At 43.8% G+C, this 16718-nt stretch overlaps 1 protein-coding gene and 1 long non-coding RNA gene across 4 annotated transcripts in view; one reads left to right on the forward strand and one right to left on the reverse strand.

The window, feature by feature from the left end:
* LOC101173301 (filamin-A) overlaps positions 1-11735 on the forward strand; it is a 48935-nt gene extending 37200 nt beyond the window's left edge. The window contains exons 30-50 of one of the 3 annotated variants that reach the window (XM_011476782.3): positions 820-976; positions 1050-1239; positions 2996-3019; positions 3430-3677; positions 4400-4474; positions 4924-5023; positions 5107-5247; positions 5324-5452; positions 5691-5864; positions 6319-6480; positions 6567-6770; positions 6860-7012; positions 7093-7215; positions 7297-7563; positions 7637-7774; positions 8325-8440; positions 9063-9195; positions 9278-9454; positions 9960-10178; positions 10251-10448; positions 11430-11735. In XM_011476782.3, coding sequence (XP_011475084.1) covers positions 820-976; positions 1050-1239; positions 2996-3019; positions 3430-3677; positions 4400-4474; positions 4924-5023; positions 5107-5247; positions 5324-5452; positions 5691-5864; positions 6319-6480; positions 6567-6770; positions 6860-7012; positions 7093-7215; positions 7297-7563; positions 7637-7774; positions 8325-8440; positions 9063-9195; positions 9278-9454; positions 9960-10178; positions 10251-10448; positions 11430-11614 — 3313 coding nt within the window. In that variant the 3' untranslated portion in view covers positions 11615-11735. The remainder of the gene's footprint in view (positions 1-819; positions 977-1049; positions 1240-2995; positions 3020-3429; positions 3678-4399; positions 4475-4923; positions 5024-5106; positions 5248-5323; positions 5453-5690; positions 5865-6318; positions 6481-6566; positions 6771-6859; positions 7013-7092; positions 7216-7296; positions 7564-7636; positions 7775-8324; positions 8441-9062; positions 9196-9277; positions 9455-9959; positions 10179-10250; positions 10449-11429) is intronic. The other 2 variants (XM_004070294.4, XM_011476783.3) reach the window with 2 other exon arrangements.
* Positions 11736-15288: 3553 nt separating this feature from the next.
* Positions 15289-16201, reverse strand: LOC111947641. Its single transcript, XR_002873505.1, has 2 exons — positions 15959-16201; positions 15289-15879 (listed from the first exon to the last, which is right to left on the reverse strand). It is a non-coding gene; the product is annotated as an uncharacterized LOC111947641 (long non-coding RNA).
* Between the last annotated feature and the right edge of the window lie 517 nt (positions 16202-16718).

A 16718-nucleotide genomic window follows, 5' to 3' on the forward strand; every position in this document is an offset into this window, starting at 1 on the left:
ACACACAACAGCTAAATTAATTTGCTTGATCACACACCTTTTGTCAGCAAAGGTCACAGATTTTAATTTTGTCTTCAACTTGTAAAAAAGTGCAGTTTTTGTTTAAAAAAAAAGCTGCAAATCCAGTTTAGCAAACCTGTGGAACACCTGCCTGTTTAGACACCCTGGGAGATAAAATCATCTTTTTAAAATCTGATTCAAATCCATAAGCGCATCAAAACATGAACTAAACAATCTGGGCATCTCTAAACCGCATTTCCCACAAGAAGGCTGGGGAGGGGCAGATGTGAAGGTCAAAGTTGATATGAGTCTTTATAGTGAGTTAATCAGTAAACATCCAGGAGAAACAGCAGGTTATGGATAAGATAATACACTGATACAATCTCCATTTGCAACAGGAAACTTACTCCAGTCTTGTTCATGCATGATGCTGGATGACACATTTCTCATCCAAATGTTAAAAATGTTTTCATTTTTCAGCTCTGACTAACTCGTTGTTGTTCTTCAAACAACCCAAAAGACTTTAGATGGAAGTCTATCTTATTTCCTTTGTTTTTTCTGACTGACTTTATCCAGATTTTCTGAAATGCAGCACATTTGCAGTTTTCTTTTCAGAATTAATTTAACAATTACTGTTCACCTGTTCAATCAGAAACTGGGCTCACTCAATCCAGCTGATAAACTACTAAAGTAGTTGGTATCAAAAGGCAGTACAGGGTTGGAGATGCCTGATCTAAGCGGTCCGTATTCATCCTGTGCACTGTCATGAAATGAAATCCAGCTTTTTCCTGTCCAAACTTCACCTCATTTTTCTGTCAGCCCCTATAAGGTGAAGGTCCTCCCCACCCACGACGCCAGTAAGGTGCGAGCAAGTGGACCGGGCCTCAACACCACAGGGGTGCCCGCCTCCCTGCCTGTCGAATTCACAATTGATGCCAAAGATGCCGGCGAGGGGCTGCTGGCAGTGCAGATCACGGTGAGGACTCTAGAATAAGAGAACCGGTGGATCTGAGATTTCAGCTTTGAAGCCTTCGTCCTCTCTGCCGCAGGACCCAGAGGGGAAGCCGAAAAAGGCCAACATCCGGGACAACCACGATGGGACTTACCTGGTGTCTTATGTGCCAGACATGACGGGCAGATACACCATCCTGATAAAGTACGGCGGGGATGAGATCCCATACTCACCGTACCGCATCAGGGCTCTGCCCACCGGAGATGCCAGCAAGTGCACCGTCACAGGTGAGATCTTTATACCTGAGCCCTTACGGTCATGGAAATGAACACTTTGGGTTTTAGCTTCAACTGGATCAAATAAACCCCAGTTTTCTCAAAGTCTAGTTGGGTGAACTTGGAGAGGGTGTCAGAATCCAGGCCTTGAGGGCCGATGTCTTACATGCTTTCCAACCAACCTGAACAAACTATTGAGGCTCTTATTGGCTAAACACACCTGATTCAGGTAATTCTGCAGCAGACGAGACCGGATTCTTGGACAACCAGTAGGAGGCCGGGATCTTTAAATATGGAAACTTTTTTTTTCTTAATAGGATTTTGATGTTCTGGAAGCTTTGAGACGTTTTTCTTTTGATACCACCAGCAGCTCTAGATGCAAAGCTGAATCTACAGCTTTTTTTCATTCTCATGCTTTAATGTTTTAGACTCTTCACACTTAAAACTAAAAAAGCCAGAGGATTGGTTTTTGAGATTCTTTAAAAACGGTTTTAAAAGTTTAAGTTTGGAAAACATGGTTACATTTTTTTTTAAATATATTGAGTTGTACTCGAAAGTCTTAATAATTATTTAGACAAAAACTGGACTATCAGATCTAACTATTCTGACTTAAACCAGTCTAAAACAGTTCCTGTAATGCACACTTCATGACCCAATTCCTGAAATTAAGTTTTTTGATGAATTATCTAAAGAACAGACTTGAAGTCATCGCTCTTTATTGCTCTAATTCCTGACTTAAGCTTCTCAAAGATGATTTCTATTTAAATGGTCTCCTCTATGATTTGCAGTAGTTTTCTGAAGCGCTTTAGAGGCAAAGGTGACATCGGCTATCAGCCTATAGAGATAAAGCCTGGGATTAAGAGTTTGCTTCAGTTTTAAGTCCCACTCATATCAATTACCTGTTTTAAAAAACAAAAAAAACACATACTAAACATGTTTGCGTCTTTAAATATGGAAACTTTTTTTTTTCTGAATAGGATTTTTCTTTTCTCTGGAAATACAGTTTGAGATTTAAAGAGGATTTTGTAGAGCTGTGATTCAAACTGGAGTTGTTTACCTGAACATAATTGATGGGCTAAATCTGCACATCATTATGTAAAAAACAAATGAATCACTGCTCTTGTAGAAGGCTGCCTTTTTTTTTTTTTTTTTTTTTTAAACCAGCTTTGTACAGCTGCGTTCTAAGGTTCTCTATAAGAATTACCCCAAAGAGCCGGTCCTTCTGCTATTTATTTATTTATTTCTAGACAGTGCAGCACAGTGTTCAATAACATGTGTGCTGCAATACTATCGGCATTAAATTCAATTCAAATCTTTTTATGAGAAAAAAACAAATGTAATCATAAAATTCACTTTGCTAATTTGCTTAACTTAAAGCTGTTCTCTCCACCAAAACTGTCCAACAGATTCATAATGAATTTGTTTTGGGAAAGGATGAAGAGCTTTAAATGTCATATTTTTGTTGGGTTTGTTTATACATTTTTTTTTTTCCTGCATCTTCTGCTTATTTATGGTTTCGTGCATTGTTGTTCCTCCTGCTGTGCTCCTCAGTTACACATCCAAATGTATAAGCACCTCCATACACGCACACCACCCCGTCCTCCACGCTGCACACTCCACCATCACCGTTTGGTTCTCATCCAGGTGTCTGGAGCACAGTTGTTGCTGCTGTCCTCTCACACACGCCCACCTGACTGTCTTTTGTCACTTTTGTTTTTTTTCTTTTTTTTTTTTCTTGCTTCCCCGCTTCCCACCGTTCCTTTATCAGTCTCAATCGGCGGTCACGGCTTAGGTAAGCCCACTGAACCATCTGTGAAGGAAATGCTCTTCTGTCCGCATGGAGGATAGTGGTTCCAGCTTTCTTCTTCCTTTTTCCAACCCTCCTCCCCGACCTGTTTCTGTTCCCCTCTGGTAACTGTGCGTCGTCGTCCTCCTCTGTCTTGTTTTTGTTGGACAGACTAATAGACTAACAGAGCAGGTAAGATTGCATGGTGGAATGGCTCTCTGGCTAATCTAGCCCTCAGTTAAAAAACATGACGACTCTTAACAGAAGTTTCATTGGTAACAGTTTACAGTAGACTGAAATAACATGACTAGATTGACTTTAACAAATCCTCCAGGTTGTGGAATGTGCATGCTGCGTGTTTGAAGCCACAGTTCGTTTCTAAGCTGCTGCAACGTTATCGCATCTTTTTCTTAAAGGCGCTGGCATCGGCCCAACCATCCAGATCGGCGAGCAGACGGTCATCACAGTCGACGCCAAGGCTGCAGGAAAAGGAAAGGTGACGTGCAGCGTGTGCACGCCTGAGGGGGCGGAGCTGGACGTGGACGTAGTGGAAAATGAGGATGGCACTTTTGACATCTTCTACACAGCGCCACAGCCTGGCGAGTACGTAATCTGCGTGCGTTTTGGAGGAGAGCACATTCCCAACAGCCCCTTCCAAGTCACGGTGAGTGGTGTGGAGGCTTGGTATCAGGGCCTTGGAGGGTTTGGGTGGAGCAGGAACTGTGGGGGAACAAAACACTGATTAGACTTGGGATTAGAAATGGATAAAAACATATTTATCAAAAATACAGCCACAAAGGGTAAAAAGTGGGTATAGAAAACAAGATAAATATTTAATCTTTAGGGAAGATTAAAATACGGGGGAAAAAACTGGATGAGCAGTTCTATCTTTAGTCTAAAAACTGGTTGTTTATGGAACCATTTATCATCTGGACTGCCTCCGGTTACTATGATATACTGGTGTTTTGGCTTAGTTATTTTTTATGCAAATGAAAAAATTACCCGTTTGCAGGTATTTTTTTCTGTTATGTAACACACTTTGAAATGCGTCATAAGATGTTTGAATGAAGGGATGCCTCTGTTTAGAAATGTGGGAAACGAAAAGTTTACTCTTCTCATTTTACAATTTCTTTTTTCCTTTTTGATGTAGTGTTTTCTTACATTTTCTTATGCACATTTAATTAAGACACTTTTAGTCCTCCATACTGACCTCATATTGAATTTATAAGGTTTTCGATGTCCATGTAGCAAAATTCTAGGTTCCTTCAAAAACTACAATGGAGTCGGCCCTTTTTTTTTTTTAATATTCAATTTTGACGGCTGCTTTTGTTTCCCGTCGAGCCTTATTGTGTCTTCATCTCCTCACCCCCTGTCCCCCTCTCTCAGGCCCTGGAAGGAGCTCCCTCAGACCAGCTCATGCAGCAGAGCCAAATGGCCCAGTACTACACTCAGCAGCCCTGGGTACCCAAAACCTGTAGCATCTCTCATCCCCCTAACTCCATTTCTCAAACTTCCTTTCATTTAATATCATCCTTCATCCTTTCGTTTCATCCCATGTAGCAGCTCCATCATCCGTCGTCTCTCTTTGCAGGTGTTTCATGTTTCAGGGAGCTTTTTTCTTCAGACAGAAGCTGACATTTTGAAAGTCCATAATGTGGACTTGCTATTGGTTCCACATCTTTCAAAATGGCTCATTGTGGCTGTTTGTCCTTCCATCATGACTTGCATACGTGTTCTCCTCGCAGTGTGTGTTGGTGCAGTCATTACCGTTGTCTCTTCCATTTGTCATTTCATCTCATGATTTTCATCCTGTGTCGGTGTTTGGAAGTTCCTGTGTTCTTTCTGGGATGTGCTGGAAAAATGCGGCATTTTGCTGCACCCTCCTCATCGTTCATCTGTTCGTTTCCCAGGCAACAGACCGGCCAATGGGAATGAATGGTCTGGATGTGGCAGGGCTGAGACCTTTTGACCTCGTAATCCCGTTTACCATCCAGAAGGGCGAGATCACAGGTAACCTTAAATACTTGATGAAACCAGCAGTTTGCCATCTGCATATCAGGAGTGATGAAGAACATTCTCCTCATCTTCTAAAGGTGAGGTCCGAATGCCTTCGGGTAAGGTGGCCAAACCCGACATTACTGACAACAAAGACGGCACCGTCACCGTCAAGTATGCGCCTACGGAGGCCGGCCTGCATGAGATGGACATTAAATACGATGGCATCCACATCCCAGGTACCGCAGAGGCAGTTTGTAGAAGATGGACGGAACAGAGGCAGAATACCTACAGCTGTCATCCTGATATTCACAGGAAGCCCTCTGCAGTTCTACGTGGACTACATGAACAGCGGAAACGTCAGCGCCTATGGCCCCGGCCTCATCCACGGCACCGTCAACAAACCTGCCGTCTTCACGGTTGATACTAAAGATGCAGGAGAAGGTACGGAGCTGTTTTTTGTTTTATTCTTTTGATTGTATTTTTTTAAAACAAGACAAACTCGTAGCAGAACCCCACTCCTCAGAACACGAGAGGCGTCCAAAAGAATTAAACAAATCTAAAATATAAATCTGTGGGGAGTCCACCACATTCTACTTTACTTTTGTTGTAAAGTTATGAAATCAAAGACTGTAAATTAAAGAAAATGTAAACATAAGAAACCCATTTTCTGCCCTGGCAGGAGGTCTTTCTCTGGCCATCGAGGGTCCATCCAAAGCGGACATCAGCTGCGTGGACAACCAGAACGGGACTTGCACCGTGTCCTACCTGCCTGTTCTGCCGGGAGACTACAACATCCTGGTCAAATACAACGACAAGCACATTTCCGGAAGCCCCTTCTCTGCCAGGATAACAGGTGAGGTTCAAACATGGGGCAATTAAAGTCCCACTCTGATCATCTTCTGATCTATTCTGAAAGCCTCCCTGTGGTCTTTTTAAATGCGTTTTTAGACAAAATAAAAAGTCACTGTAATTTTTTTAAGTAGTTTCCTTAAAGCAGCACAAGTTCATCAGAAGTTCAGCTGATTTTTGGCGGGAGTGCGCTTGTGGCCCGCCCAGCGTATTTTCTACGTAACAAATAAGATCTTTTCAAAAGCAGTTTCCAGCTTCTCCCGATTCACAATTTGAATAAATAATCAGAAATTTAAGCGTAATTTTTCTCTGCATGTCCTCTATAACCAGAAAAATGCCACAAGAACACGTCAAATACATCAAAAACACGATTTTCATTGGAGTTGGTCACAAACATCATTCAGAACTTAGGATAGACTTGGAGGAGTTTGTCTGATCTGTGTGGCTCTGATCTGCAGGTGACGACTCCATGAGAATGTCCCAGCTAAAGGTGGGTTCAGCTGCAGACATTCCTCTGGATATTGGCGAGCTGGATCTTAGCCAGCTGACCGCCTCCCTCACCACGCCCTCCGGCCGCGAGGAGCCCTGCCTGCTGAAGATGCTGCGTAACGGACACGTGGGTGAGTGCGACCTTTTGACCCTAGCGAGGAATAAACCCCAAACACAGCTGTTGCTGTAATGCTCCCGTTATCTATGTTTGCAACAGGAATCTCATTCATTCCCAAAGAGATGGGAGAACATCTGGTAAACATCAAGAAGAACGGTCGCCACATTCCCAGCAGTCCTTTCGCCGTCATGATCAGCCAGTCTGAGATTGGTGATGCCAGCCGGGTCCGTGTGAGCGGGCAGGGCCTGAGTGAGGCAAAGACCTTTGAGCTGGCGGAGTTCATCATCGACACTCGGGATGCAGGTAAAAAAATTGTCTCCAAATAAGATACTTTATTTTGAAAAGACGTTTCGACGTTCACACTGAACATCCTCCATCAATGTTCCCTGAAGGGTATGGCGGCCTGAGCCTCTCCATTGAGGGACCCAGTAAAGTCGACATCAACACAGAAGACCAAGAAGACGGAACTTGTAAAGTCATGTATTACCCCACAGAACCAGGAAACTACATCATCAACATCAAGTTTGCTGACCAGCATGTACCAGGTGACCAGTGTGAAAACACGCAGGAGTTCAGAGGTGATGCTTCATGCTGCAACGCTGATCATCTGGTGTGTTCCTCTTAGGGAGCGCGTTTACAGTGAAGGTGACTGGAGAGGGCAGGATGAAGGAGAGCATCACCAGGAAGAGGAGGGCGGCATCTGTCGCCAACGTGGGCAGCCAGTGTGACCTCAACCTCAAGATCCCAGGTGAGACAGAGAATCCTCTGCAGATGGATTAAATGCTTCCATGCGTGTTTTCTGGAATGAATCTGGTCTTCGGTCTTTCAGAGATCAGCATAGCGGACATGACTGCTCAGGTGATCAGCCCGTCGGGTCAGATTCACAAGGCGGACATCATGGAGGGGGAGAATAACACCTACTGCATCCGCTTCGTCCCCACCGAGACGGGAGTGCACACCGTGAACGTCAAATACAACGGCATGCACGTACCTGGCAGCCCCTTCCAGTTCACAGTAGGACCCCTGGGAGAAGGCGGGTCGCACAAAGTCCGGGCTGGAGGTCCAGGTCTAGAGAGAGCAGAGGCAGGAGTACCAGGTTGGTGTGGTGTGCAGGTAAGCTTGAAGTGCTTTGGTTCCAGATCATCCTCTGACTCCTTTGTTCTCTGTAGCGGAGTTCAGCATCTGGACGAGGGAGGGCGGGGCCGGAGGACTGAGCATTGCTGTGGAGGGGCCCAGCAAGGCGGAGATCACCTTCGAGGACCGCAAAGATGGTTCCAGTGGCGTGTCTTATATTGTCCAGGAGCCTGGTGAGAGGAAAAAATGTGGAATGAAATTGAAATAATTGTTTGAATTTCTGCTAGAGATTCATCACAAAAGCACACTATTTTAAATCCCTGCTGACATCACTACCTACTGCATCACTACCTGGGTTTTGGTTGGTGAGAAATCAACTCGAATTGTTCTAAGTGTTGAAGGCTGCAAACCCCCGTTCTGACCTGTTGTCTTACCTGCAACAAACTGAGCATGCTCAGTTCAGGGTTGTAAAGAAGTGATGGGAAGTTTGGACGGCAGCAACGGAGTTTCAACACGATCTCTGAAAAGTTTTTTTTATTTCTTCAGTTTTGTCTTCTTGTTCAGTTTTTAAGATCAAACCCTTAAAAACTTTAGACTGCAAATCAAAACCAGAGCAAAAAGACAAGCATTTGAATAAAATTGAGGTAAACTTTGACCTATTTTAACCTAAAATGTTCTAAATCTGAATTTTATTCCATTTATTTACTCCAGGAGAGCTGTAGCTCGTATGACCAACAAAAAATAAAGTTCGGCTCTTAAAATTTCTGATGTTGTCCTCCGTAGGCGACTATGAGGTCTCCATCCGCTTCAACGACGAGCACATCCCTGACAGCCCCTTCATCGTCCCGGTGGCTTCGCCGTCGGATGACGCCCGCCGTCTCACTGTTGCCAGTCTTCAGGTGAGGCTCTGAGGCGCACACACATCCGTGCGCTCACGCACCAGGCCACAGCACTCAGCTCACAATGCAGCAGCAGCAGCTGAACCGTTCAGTTACTGCGGTGTAACGATTAGAGAATAGACGTGGAAACCCTTTAAAGTAAGCTGTGATGGTCTGAACTGCTGTAAACAGAAGCTTGTAGAAGATGAGAGCTCTCCGATGCATCAAATCAGCTGCTGCTGTGTTGCCGGGCAGTGCAAAGGCTTCTGGGATACGAGAGGACTGTGTGTGTTTCTCGTGCCTCATTCTAAAGGCTCCCAACAGCTTCCATGAAAGTGATGGGGCGCTAAAGGGTTAAAGAGGTTGAACACGGGCTGCTTTTTCCTCTCTGACACTCAAACTCTCTGACTCTTATCTGACTGCCATGATTTTTGTAGAAAAGTTCAAAAATGTGCTGCTTCCTGAGCAGCTCCTGTGTCTACACTCTGCCTTTTCTGTTTCCTCTTCCTCCTGTCACATCACAGCCCTCCTCTTTAGCCCTGTTAGCGGCTCCAGGTAAGATTGGGGGGGTTGTTTAGCACTGGGGGTGGCTTCTCGGCTGCAGATGCAGCTTCTGAGAGTGTCAGTATGTGTTGTCGAGCAGGAGTCCGGTTTGAAGGTGAACCAACCGGCATCGTTCGCCGTCAGCCTGAACGGCGCCAAAGGAGTAATTGATGCAAAAGTCCACAGTCCTTCTGGAGCTCTGGAAGAGTGCTGCGTCACGGAGATCGACCAAGGTAATCCCGGAAAAAGCCCCCACAGGCTGACAGAAAACCTGGTCTCCACATCTCTGACCTTTGCCCCCTCCTCTTCACCCAGATAAGTACGCAGTTCGGTTCATCCCCAGAGAGAACGGCCTCTATCTGATCGATGTGAAGTTCAACGGAAGTCACATTCCAGGAAGTCCCTTTAAGATCAGAGTGGGAGAGACCGGTCAGGCTGGAGACCCTGGAATGGTTTCTGCCTATGGGGCGGGACTAGAGGGAGGCACCACAGGTAACTCCCCCCCCCCTTTGGTTCAACAAAGGAGTTAACTGCAAAAAGTAGTTTTTTGTTTTTAAAGCCCCATAAATGTTAAACAGGTGCTTCTTTAACTCATAAGAATCACATTTTCCTGAAAAATTAAATGAAATGAAATGCACTACAAACTAAACACATTTCTGATATTTTTGTTACACTGATATCACTGTTCTTCCAGGTTAAGAATAATAATGTGCCTCACAGTTGATCATATTTGTTCCATTTCTAAATGCATAAAATTAAGTCTAAATATATCAAAGCCAGTTACTTTTTGCAGATTCTTACTTTAAGACTATATCTAAATAGAATTTCTTGTATTCAGCACCACAGGATGGTTCTTTTTGAAATTGTTGGCTTCAGAATCAGGATCTTGATATATGTGCTCAAAAAATGGCCTAAAAGAGGGAACGTTTAGAGAAGAACCTTAAACTGGTGTGTTCGGGGTAACTGGGTAAACTACAACTGTTCTCCAACCCTCAAGGAACCGCATGCGAGTTTGTGGTAAACACCAGCACTGCGGGCCCCGGCGCCCTGGCCGTGACCATCGACGGGCCCTCCAAGGTGAAGATGGACTGCGTGGAATGCCCCGAGGGTTACAAAGTCACATACACCCCAATGGCGCCAGGCAACTATCTAATCTCCATCAAATATGGCGGCCCTTACCACATCGTGGGAAGCCCCTTCAAAGCCAAGATCACAGGTGAGGAAAGGGGTTTCTTCCTGGAACTTAAACTCAAATGCTTAGAAAAAATCATTATTTATTCTTCTTCAGGTTCCAAGCTGGTTTCCAGCCACAGTATGCACGAAACCTCCTCAGTCATGGTCGACCCAGTGACCCGAGCAATCAGCTGCTCTCAGCAGGGAGCTCCTGTCCACTCAGATGCCAGCAAGGTGGTGGCTAAAGGTCCGGGCCTGACCAAAGGCTTCATCGGTCAGAAGAACAACTTCTGTGTGGACTGCAGCAAAGCAGGTGAGTGCTGAATAGACGACATACTTTATTTCTTTTAGCATAGTCGTATAATCTGAAACTTCAGTGGTCTGGATGGAAAATATTTTTGTAAATGCAAAAAAATTTTTTTTAAACGTGAACCTCTCTGCACTTAGCCTTGAACAGTTTTTTTTTTTTTCTGAAAAAAAAATTAAGGTTTACAAAATGATACTCGAGTGACTTGCCTCAGTTCAATAAAGGATAATTAGGATTTAGTGATAGACAGAAAGGAAAACCGGTTTTAAGACGTGCACAGCAGAACATTCATGGTAGCAAACTGATGTTTTTTTATTTTTTATTGGCTTCACTTTGAATATTCAACATTTTTTTTTAAGTCTCTGAATTGCTTTTTGGCTTCATTGCATGTGTGAAACTTTATTTTCAGTAGTTTTTCTTCAAAACCTGAAAAAAGTCTTTGTCTAAACTTTAAAAATAAATTATCAAAGATGGTTGAAAAATTATTGACTTGATGCATAAACTTTCTTTAATCCTTGCCTGGGGTCAAATTGCAAAAGAAGCTTAATCATTTTCAACATTTTAATACTTTTGGAGCATGCATATGTTTTCTTTTTACAGCATGACAGAAAACCAGTCCATCATAGTTGAAGGTATTGCTGGAAAGCAATGTATAAATATAACTGTTTTTTAGATTTTAAACAGGAATTAAATGGTTATTTTCCCCTTTAAATCAAACTGTCAAAAACACAACACTCGTCTTTGGTATCATTCGTCTGCAGATAATAAAGAGCTGGTAATGTAGAACCTCCAGATGACAAAAAACAGAAGATGAAGAATCAAATGCAAATGTGTAGTTTTTTTAAATGATAAATTGAAGTGATAAATTCCTTAATTGAAGAAACTGTTTTGATGTAAATAGAGGAAGCTGGAAGTGGGTGATGTCCCTCAACATTAACATTTCTCAAATGTTTGTAGTAAAGTGGTTTCCCTGCGTCTTTCCTTCAGGTCGTAACATGCTCCTGGTCGGCGTGGATGGTCCCAAGGTCCCCTGCGAGGAAATCCTAGTGAAGCATTTGGGCAACCGGGTGTACAATGTGAGCTACCAGCTGAAGGAGAAGGGGGAGTACATCCTGGTGGTGAAATGGGGAGACGAGCACATCCCCGGCAGCCCCTACCACATCACCGTCTAAAGCCACAGATCATAACTTACCACTGTTCCAAACGACTGAATCTTGTCCTGCCTGTTGTCGTTTACAGACCGCCGCCGCCGCTCTAAGTTTCAGATTCAGCTTTCCTGTTTTGATAGAACTATTTAAAACCAACTTCAGATGGGTTTTTAATCAGTTGTCACTACACTTGTTTCATTCTGCTCTTCACAACAATCGGAAGACTTTAGGGAGAGAAAGATGCACCTTTTTTATTACTGTAAAGTAGCACTCGGCTGTTCTTCCCTCCACACTTCCCACCTTCAGTGGGCGTTGGATTAGATCCGTCTGGATTGGAGCAGAACTTCGGGATAGAAGAACACGTGTAGGTGGTGGGGCCCTGCTTTGGCTGGAAGGTTAATATTTACTGTAGCTTCCCTGTGATGAACAGATCCACCAGTTTTAGGAGCTTCATGCTTTCCTTAGATTTTATTGGATTGTTGAAAGGTCGTCTTCTGTCGCTTGTGGAGTCTTGCATGTTCAGTGACTGCTTGCTCTCCCCAGCATGTGGTGTTCATGACGATCTTTAACTAACCTGGTTGTTTATTTGCTGCTAAGTGTGACCCAGTTGTTGCCTCTGCTGTTCTGATGAGGAGGAGGAGGTGTGGAAAAGTTTGAACACAGGAGGAAGGCTCGTAGTGCTTTGTTGCAGCTGTGCTTGCTCCACACTGATGACAGGAAATATTTTGCTTCAGTCCTTCTGATGCTAAAACTCCCGCAGTCACAAAGTTTTCAGATTCAGAAAACCGTCGGCGTCCGCGCTCTGATTGGAGAACTGTTTGTGATGAACAGATTCAAAAAGGGAAGTGCAGTTCAGAAGAGGTAGAGTTAACCAGGGTCACAATGACCCTCCCCTCAGTTTGTTCCCCTCACTCACTTTGCGGCTTATCTGCCTTTCAGAACTTAAAAATGAATGAAAATGGCTTTAAAGTGATTGTAAGTCAGTATTTTGATACACAATAAAGTATTTTTCTGTCAGTCTAACAGTTTTTGTCTTTACTGAACAACATTCAGAGGGTGGTTTTGGTGTTTGGAAAGCACTTTGACAAATTACTTGAAAAATTGGTGATTTTCAACTTTCAGTAAATTCTCAAATTCCACTTTAAGTGCTCAATAAAACCTAATCTTATTGGACACAATCCAAAGTTTTTATAACATCTCACCAGTTTCATGTGAGAAACTGATTTTGCTTTCAATTATATGCTAACTAAAGGTTAGTTTGGAGCAGAAATTGTTTGCTGCACATTGTCATCTATAGACAGCAAGAGATTAAAGAACAATAAAATAAGATGAACCAGAAAAAAAATCAGTCTTTTTTCTTTTCCTCACGGTTTTGTTTCTAAGCTGTACAGAAATTGTATATCAGACTAAAAATTCAGAATATTTATTTGCTAATAAAGTATTGAGGAAAAAACCTTTCATACGAAGTCTGGTGTAATCCATCAACCTTCTTCCACTCATCTGAGACCGGGTCGCGGGGGCAGCAGTCCAAGCAAATATGCCCAGACTTCCCTGCCCTGGCCACTTCCTCCAGCTCCTCTGGGGCCCCGAGGCGTTCCCAGGCCAGCCGAGAGTCTCCAGCGTCTCCTGGGTCTTTCCCGGGGCCTCTGCTCAGTGGGACATGACCAGAACATCAGCAGCTCTACTGAGCTCTCCGCGGGTGACCGAGCTTCTCACCTGATCTAAGGGACTGCATCGGGCACCCTACGGAGGAAGCTCATTTCAGCCACTTGTATTTGGGATCTCGTTCTTTCGGTCATCACCCAGAACTCATGATTATAGGTGAGCATTAGAGCGAAGATCAACTGGTACATTTTGAGAGCTTTGATTTCTGGCTTAGCTCTGCCTTCACCACTATGGACCAATACAGCGACCGCATAACTACAGACGCTGTTCTGTTCTGTTCTGCCTGTTCATCTCACGCTCCGATCTTCCCTCACCCGTGAACAATACCCCAACATACTTAAACTCTTCCACCTGGGGCAAGGGCACTCCACCTACCCAGAGAGGGCAAACTACCTTTCTCCGGTTGAGAACCATGGCCTCAGATTTGGCGGTGCTGACCCTCATTCCAGCCGCTTCACACTCTGCCACAAACCACCCCAATGCATGCTGAAGGTTCTGGCTAAATGAAGCCAACGGAACATTTGCAATAAGCAGAGAGGAAATCCTGTGGTCTCCAAACCAAACTCCTTCCGGATCTGACTGTGCCTAAAAATTGTGCGTTTTGGTCTGCCAAGTTTTTCCGGCCTCCTTCCTTGTCAATCGGTGACTACCTCAGTGACTTCAGCTCGGGTGATGGACAGCCCCACCCCAGAGTCCTCAGCCTCTGCTTCCTCAAGAGAAGGCATGTCAGTGGGATTGAGGACCTCCATGAAGTATTCCTGCCACCCCCCGACAATGTACCCAGTTGAAGCCAACAGCTCCCCACCTGCACTGAAAACGGTGCCTGCAGAAAACTGCTTTATCTTCCTGAGGTTCCGGACGGTTTGCCAGAATCTCTTTAAAGCCAACCGATAGTCCTTCTCTGTGGCCTCGCCAAACTCCTCCCAGGACCGAGTTTTTGCCTCAACAGTCCGGGCCGTAGCTCGCTTGGACTGCCGGTACCCGTCAGCTCCCTCTGGAGTCCCACAAGCCAGCCAGGCCTGGTAGGACTCTGTTCAGCTTGACAGCACCCCTTATTTCCAATATCCACTACCGGGATCATGGATTACTGCCGGGACAGGCACCAGTGACCTTTCAACCATAGCTCCAAACAGCAGCAGAGACGATGGAGGTGGAAAACATGGTCCACTCAGACTCCATGTCACCAGCCTCCCTCTGTACCTGTTTGAAGTTCCCCTGGATGTGGGAGTTAAAGACTTTCCTGACAAAGGCCTCAGCCAGACGTTCCCAGCAGACCCTCACAATGCATTTCGGTCTGCCAAGTCTTTCCAGGCTCCTTCATCATCAGCAAATCCAACTTACCACTATAGTGGTCTGTAGACAGATCTGCCCCTCTGTTTACCCAAATCTCAAGATACTAAATTTAATGATGTAAGGTAAATAGAAAAAATCATTTAATTTAGCTCAATACGTGTTTGACACGTCCAACGTAAACATGCAGTAGGGATACAACAATTCAGTTTAATGTTGTAGCACTCGCTTCAGTTTTAAACAGAATTGTGGCATCTCTAATATCGCTGTTTAATATACTAAAACAAGATGGGAACCTTTTTTTTCCTTTCCCTCCCTAAATGTCTTAATTTCATGTTTATTTTAGCTCCTACAACAGTGATGGTAAATTTCCCATTCAAATACCATCACATTTAGTTGGTAATGTACGTTAGTATTGATTAAATGTATTTTTTCTGGAGCATTATCATTTTAACAAACTCGTGTCCTCAATAAAAATTTAAATGACTTTGAAACATCCTATTTCTCTTTTGTTCTTTTAAAATATTTTAGAAAAATTTTCTGCAGGTTTTCTATAACTTATAAGCAGTTTTTTTCTTACTCTGCCTGGCTTTTTATATATTTTTGATCTTTAACCTAAACCTTAGATTTATTTTTGTGTTTTTATCTCTTCGCCACATGACAGTGATTTACTGCAGTGTTCTTGCATTTGATTGATCTTTTTCTTTCCTTGAGGTCTGTCGAGAACAAATAAAACAAAAAGATTTCAACATCTTAAATTACCCCTTTAATAATTAAACTGGATTTCTTAATGTACATAGCCAAGGATCCGATAAATCGATGGATAGATAATACTTAATTCATCCCCATCAGGAGAAATTCTGTTGTCCGATACCAATCACACACATTAGTTTAAATTTAAAGTAAAATAAATAAATGCCATAAATGCTTAAAACATTATAAAAACTCCTCAAATCTAATTACTTATTATAAACACATACATTTTTGTGATTACTTGAATTACTACATACTTTTAAAAAAGTAATTGTTCATTATATGGTCAGAAACAGGGCAAACCTAAAATATTAGTTTATTTTAGAGGAAACATTTTAGAGAAAAACAAAATAGTCATGTTATGGTCTCCATCAGTGAGGCGAACAAAACCTGTCCATTTATATTATTTTGAAAGGGGAAATGTTGATGTTTTAAGCTTCCTGCTGCTGAAACATGGCTCAGTCATGTTTTGGGTGAAGGTTTGGTCCAAAAAGGCTCCAGTCTAATGACCTCCTGTGCTGTTCAGGTCGCCTGGAAGGGGGATGAAGTTTGGCATTTGTAGGGGGGTCAACGATGCGGGGCTGTGAGGGAAAAAAAGCAGAAGTCATCAGAGAAAACAAAGCCCGTTGTTTGGGTGTTTGCGTTCACTGACAGCCCAACCTGACAGTACTGCCCTGAAATCCCAGGGCTGTGATGAAGATGTTGATGAGGACAGTGAAGAAGATGAAGATGGTGGCAGAGTTGTTCATTAACTCCAGTTTGGGGTGCTTCCTTTCATCATTCAGGTTGTACTTGGCTGCTGACACAAAGGCAAAGCACAACGAGCCCACATTCTTCTTTCTCTTTCGGCTTTTCCCATCAGGGGTCGCCACAGCGAATCATCCTTTTCCACCTCACTCTATCATGGACATCTTCTACCCTAACATTAGCCAACTTCATGTCCTCTGTTAAGACATCCATGTATCTCCTCTTTGGCCGTCCTCTTGCCCTCCGGCCAGGCAGCTCCATCTCCAACATCCTTCTACCAATATATCCACTATCCCTCCTCTGAACATGTCCAAACCATCTCAGTCTGGCTTCTCTGACTTTGTCGCTGACACAGGCAACATGAGCCGTCCCTCTGATGTACTCGTTCCTTATCCTGTCTAACCTGGTCACTCCTAAGGAGAACCTCAACATCTTCATCTCCGCTACCTCCATCTCAGCCTCTTGTCTGTGTCTCACTGCTACCGTCTCTAACCCATAGAGCAGAGCTGGTCTCACCACTGTCTTGTACACCTTTCCTTTGAGTCTTGCTGGCACTCTTCTGTCACACAACACTCCTGACACTTTCCTCCAACCGCTCCAACCTGCCTGCACACGCCTCTTCACCTCTTTTCCACAATCCCCATCACACTGAACTGTTGACCCCAAGTACTTA

The sequence above is a fragment of the Oryzias latipes genome, chromosome 7 (assembly GCF_002234675.1).
Source record: "Oryzias latipes chromosome 7, ASM223467v1".
Classification (NCBI taxonomy): domain Eukaryota; kingdom Metazoa; phylum Chordata; class Actinopteri; order Beloniformes; family Adrianichthyidae; genus Oryzias; species Oryzias latipes.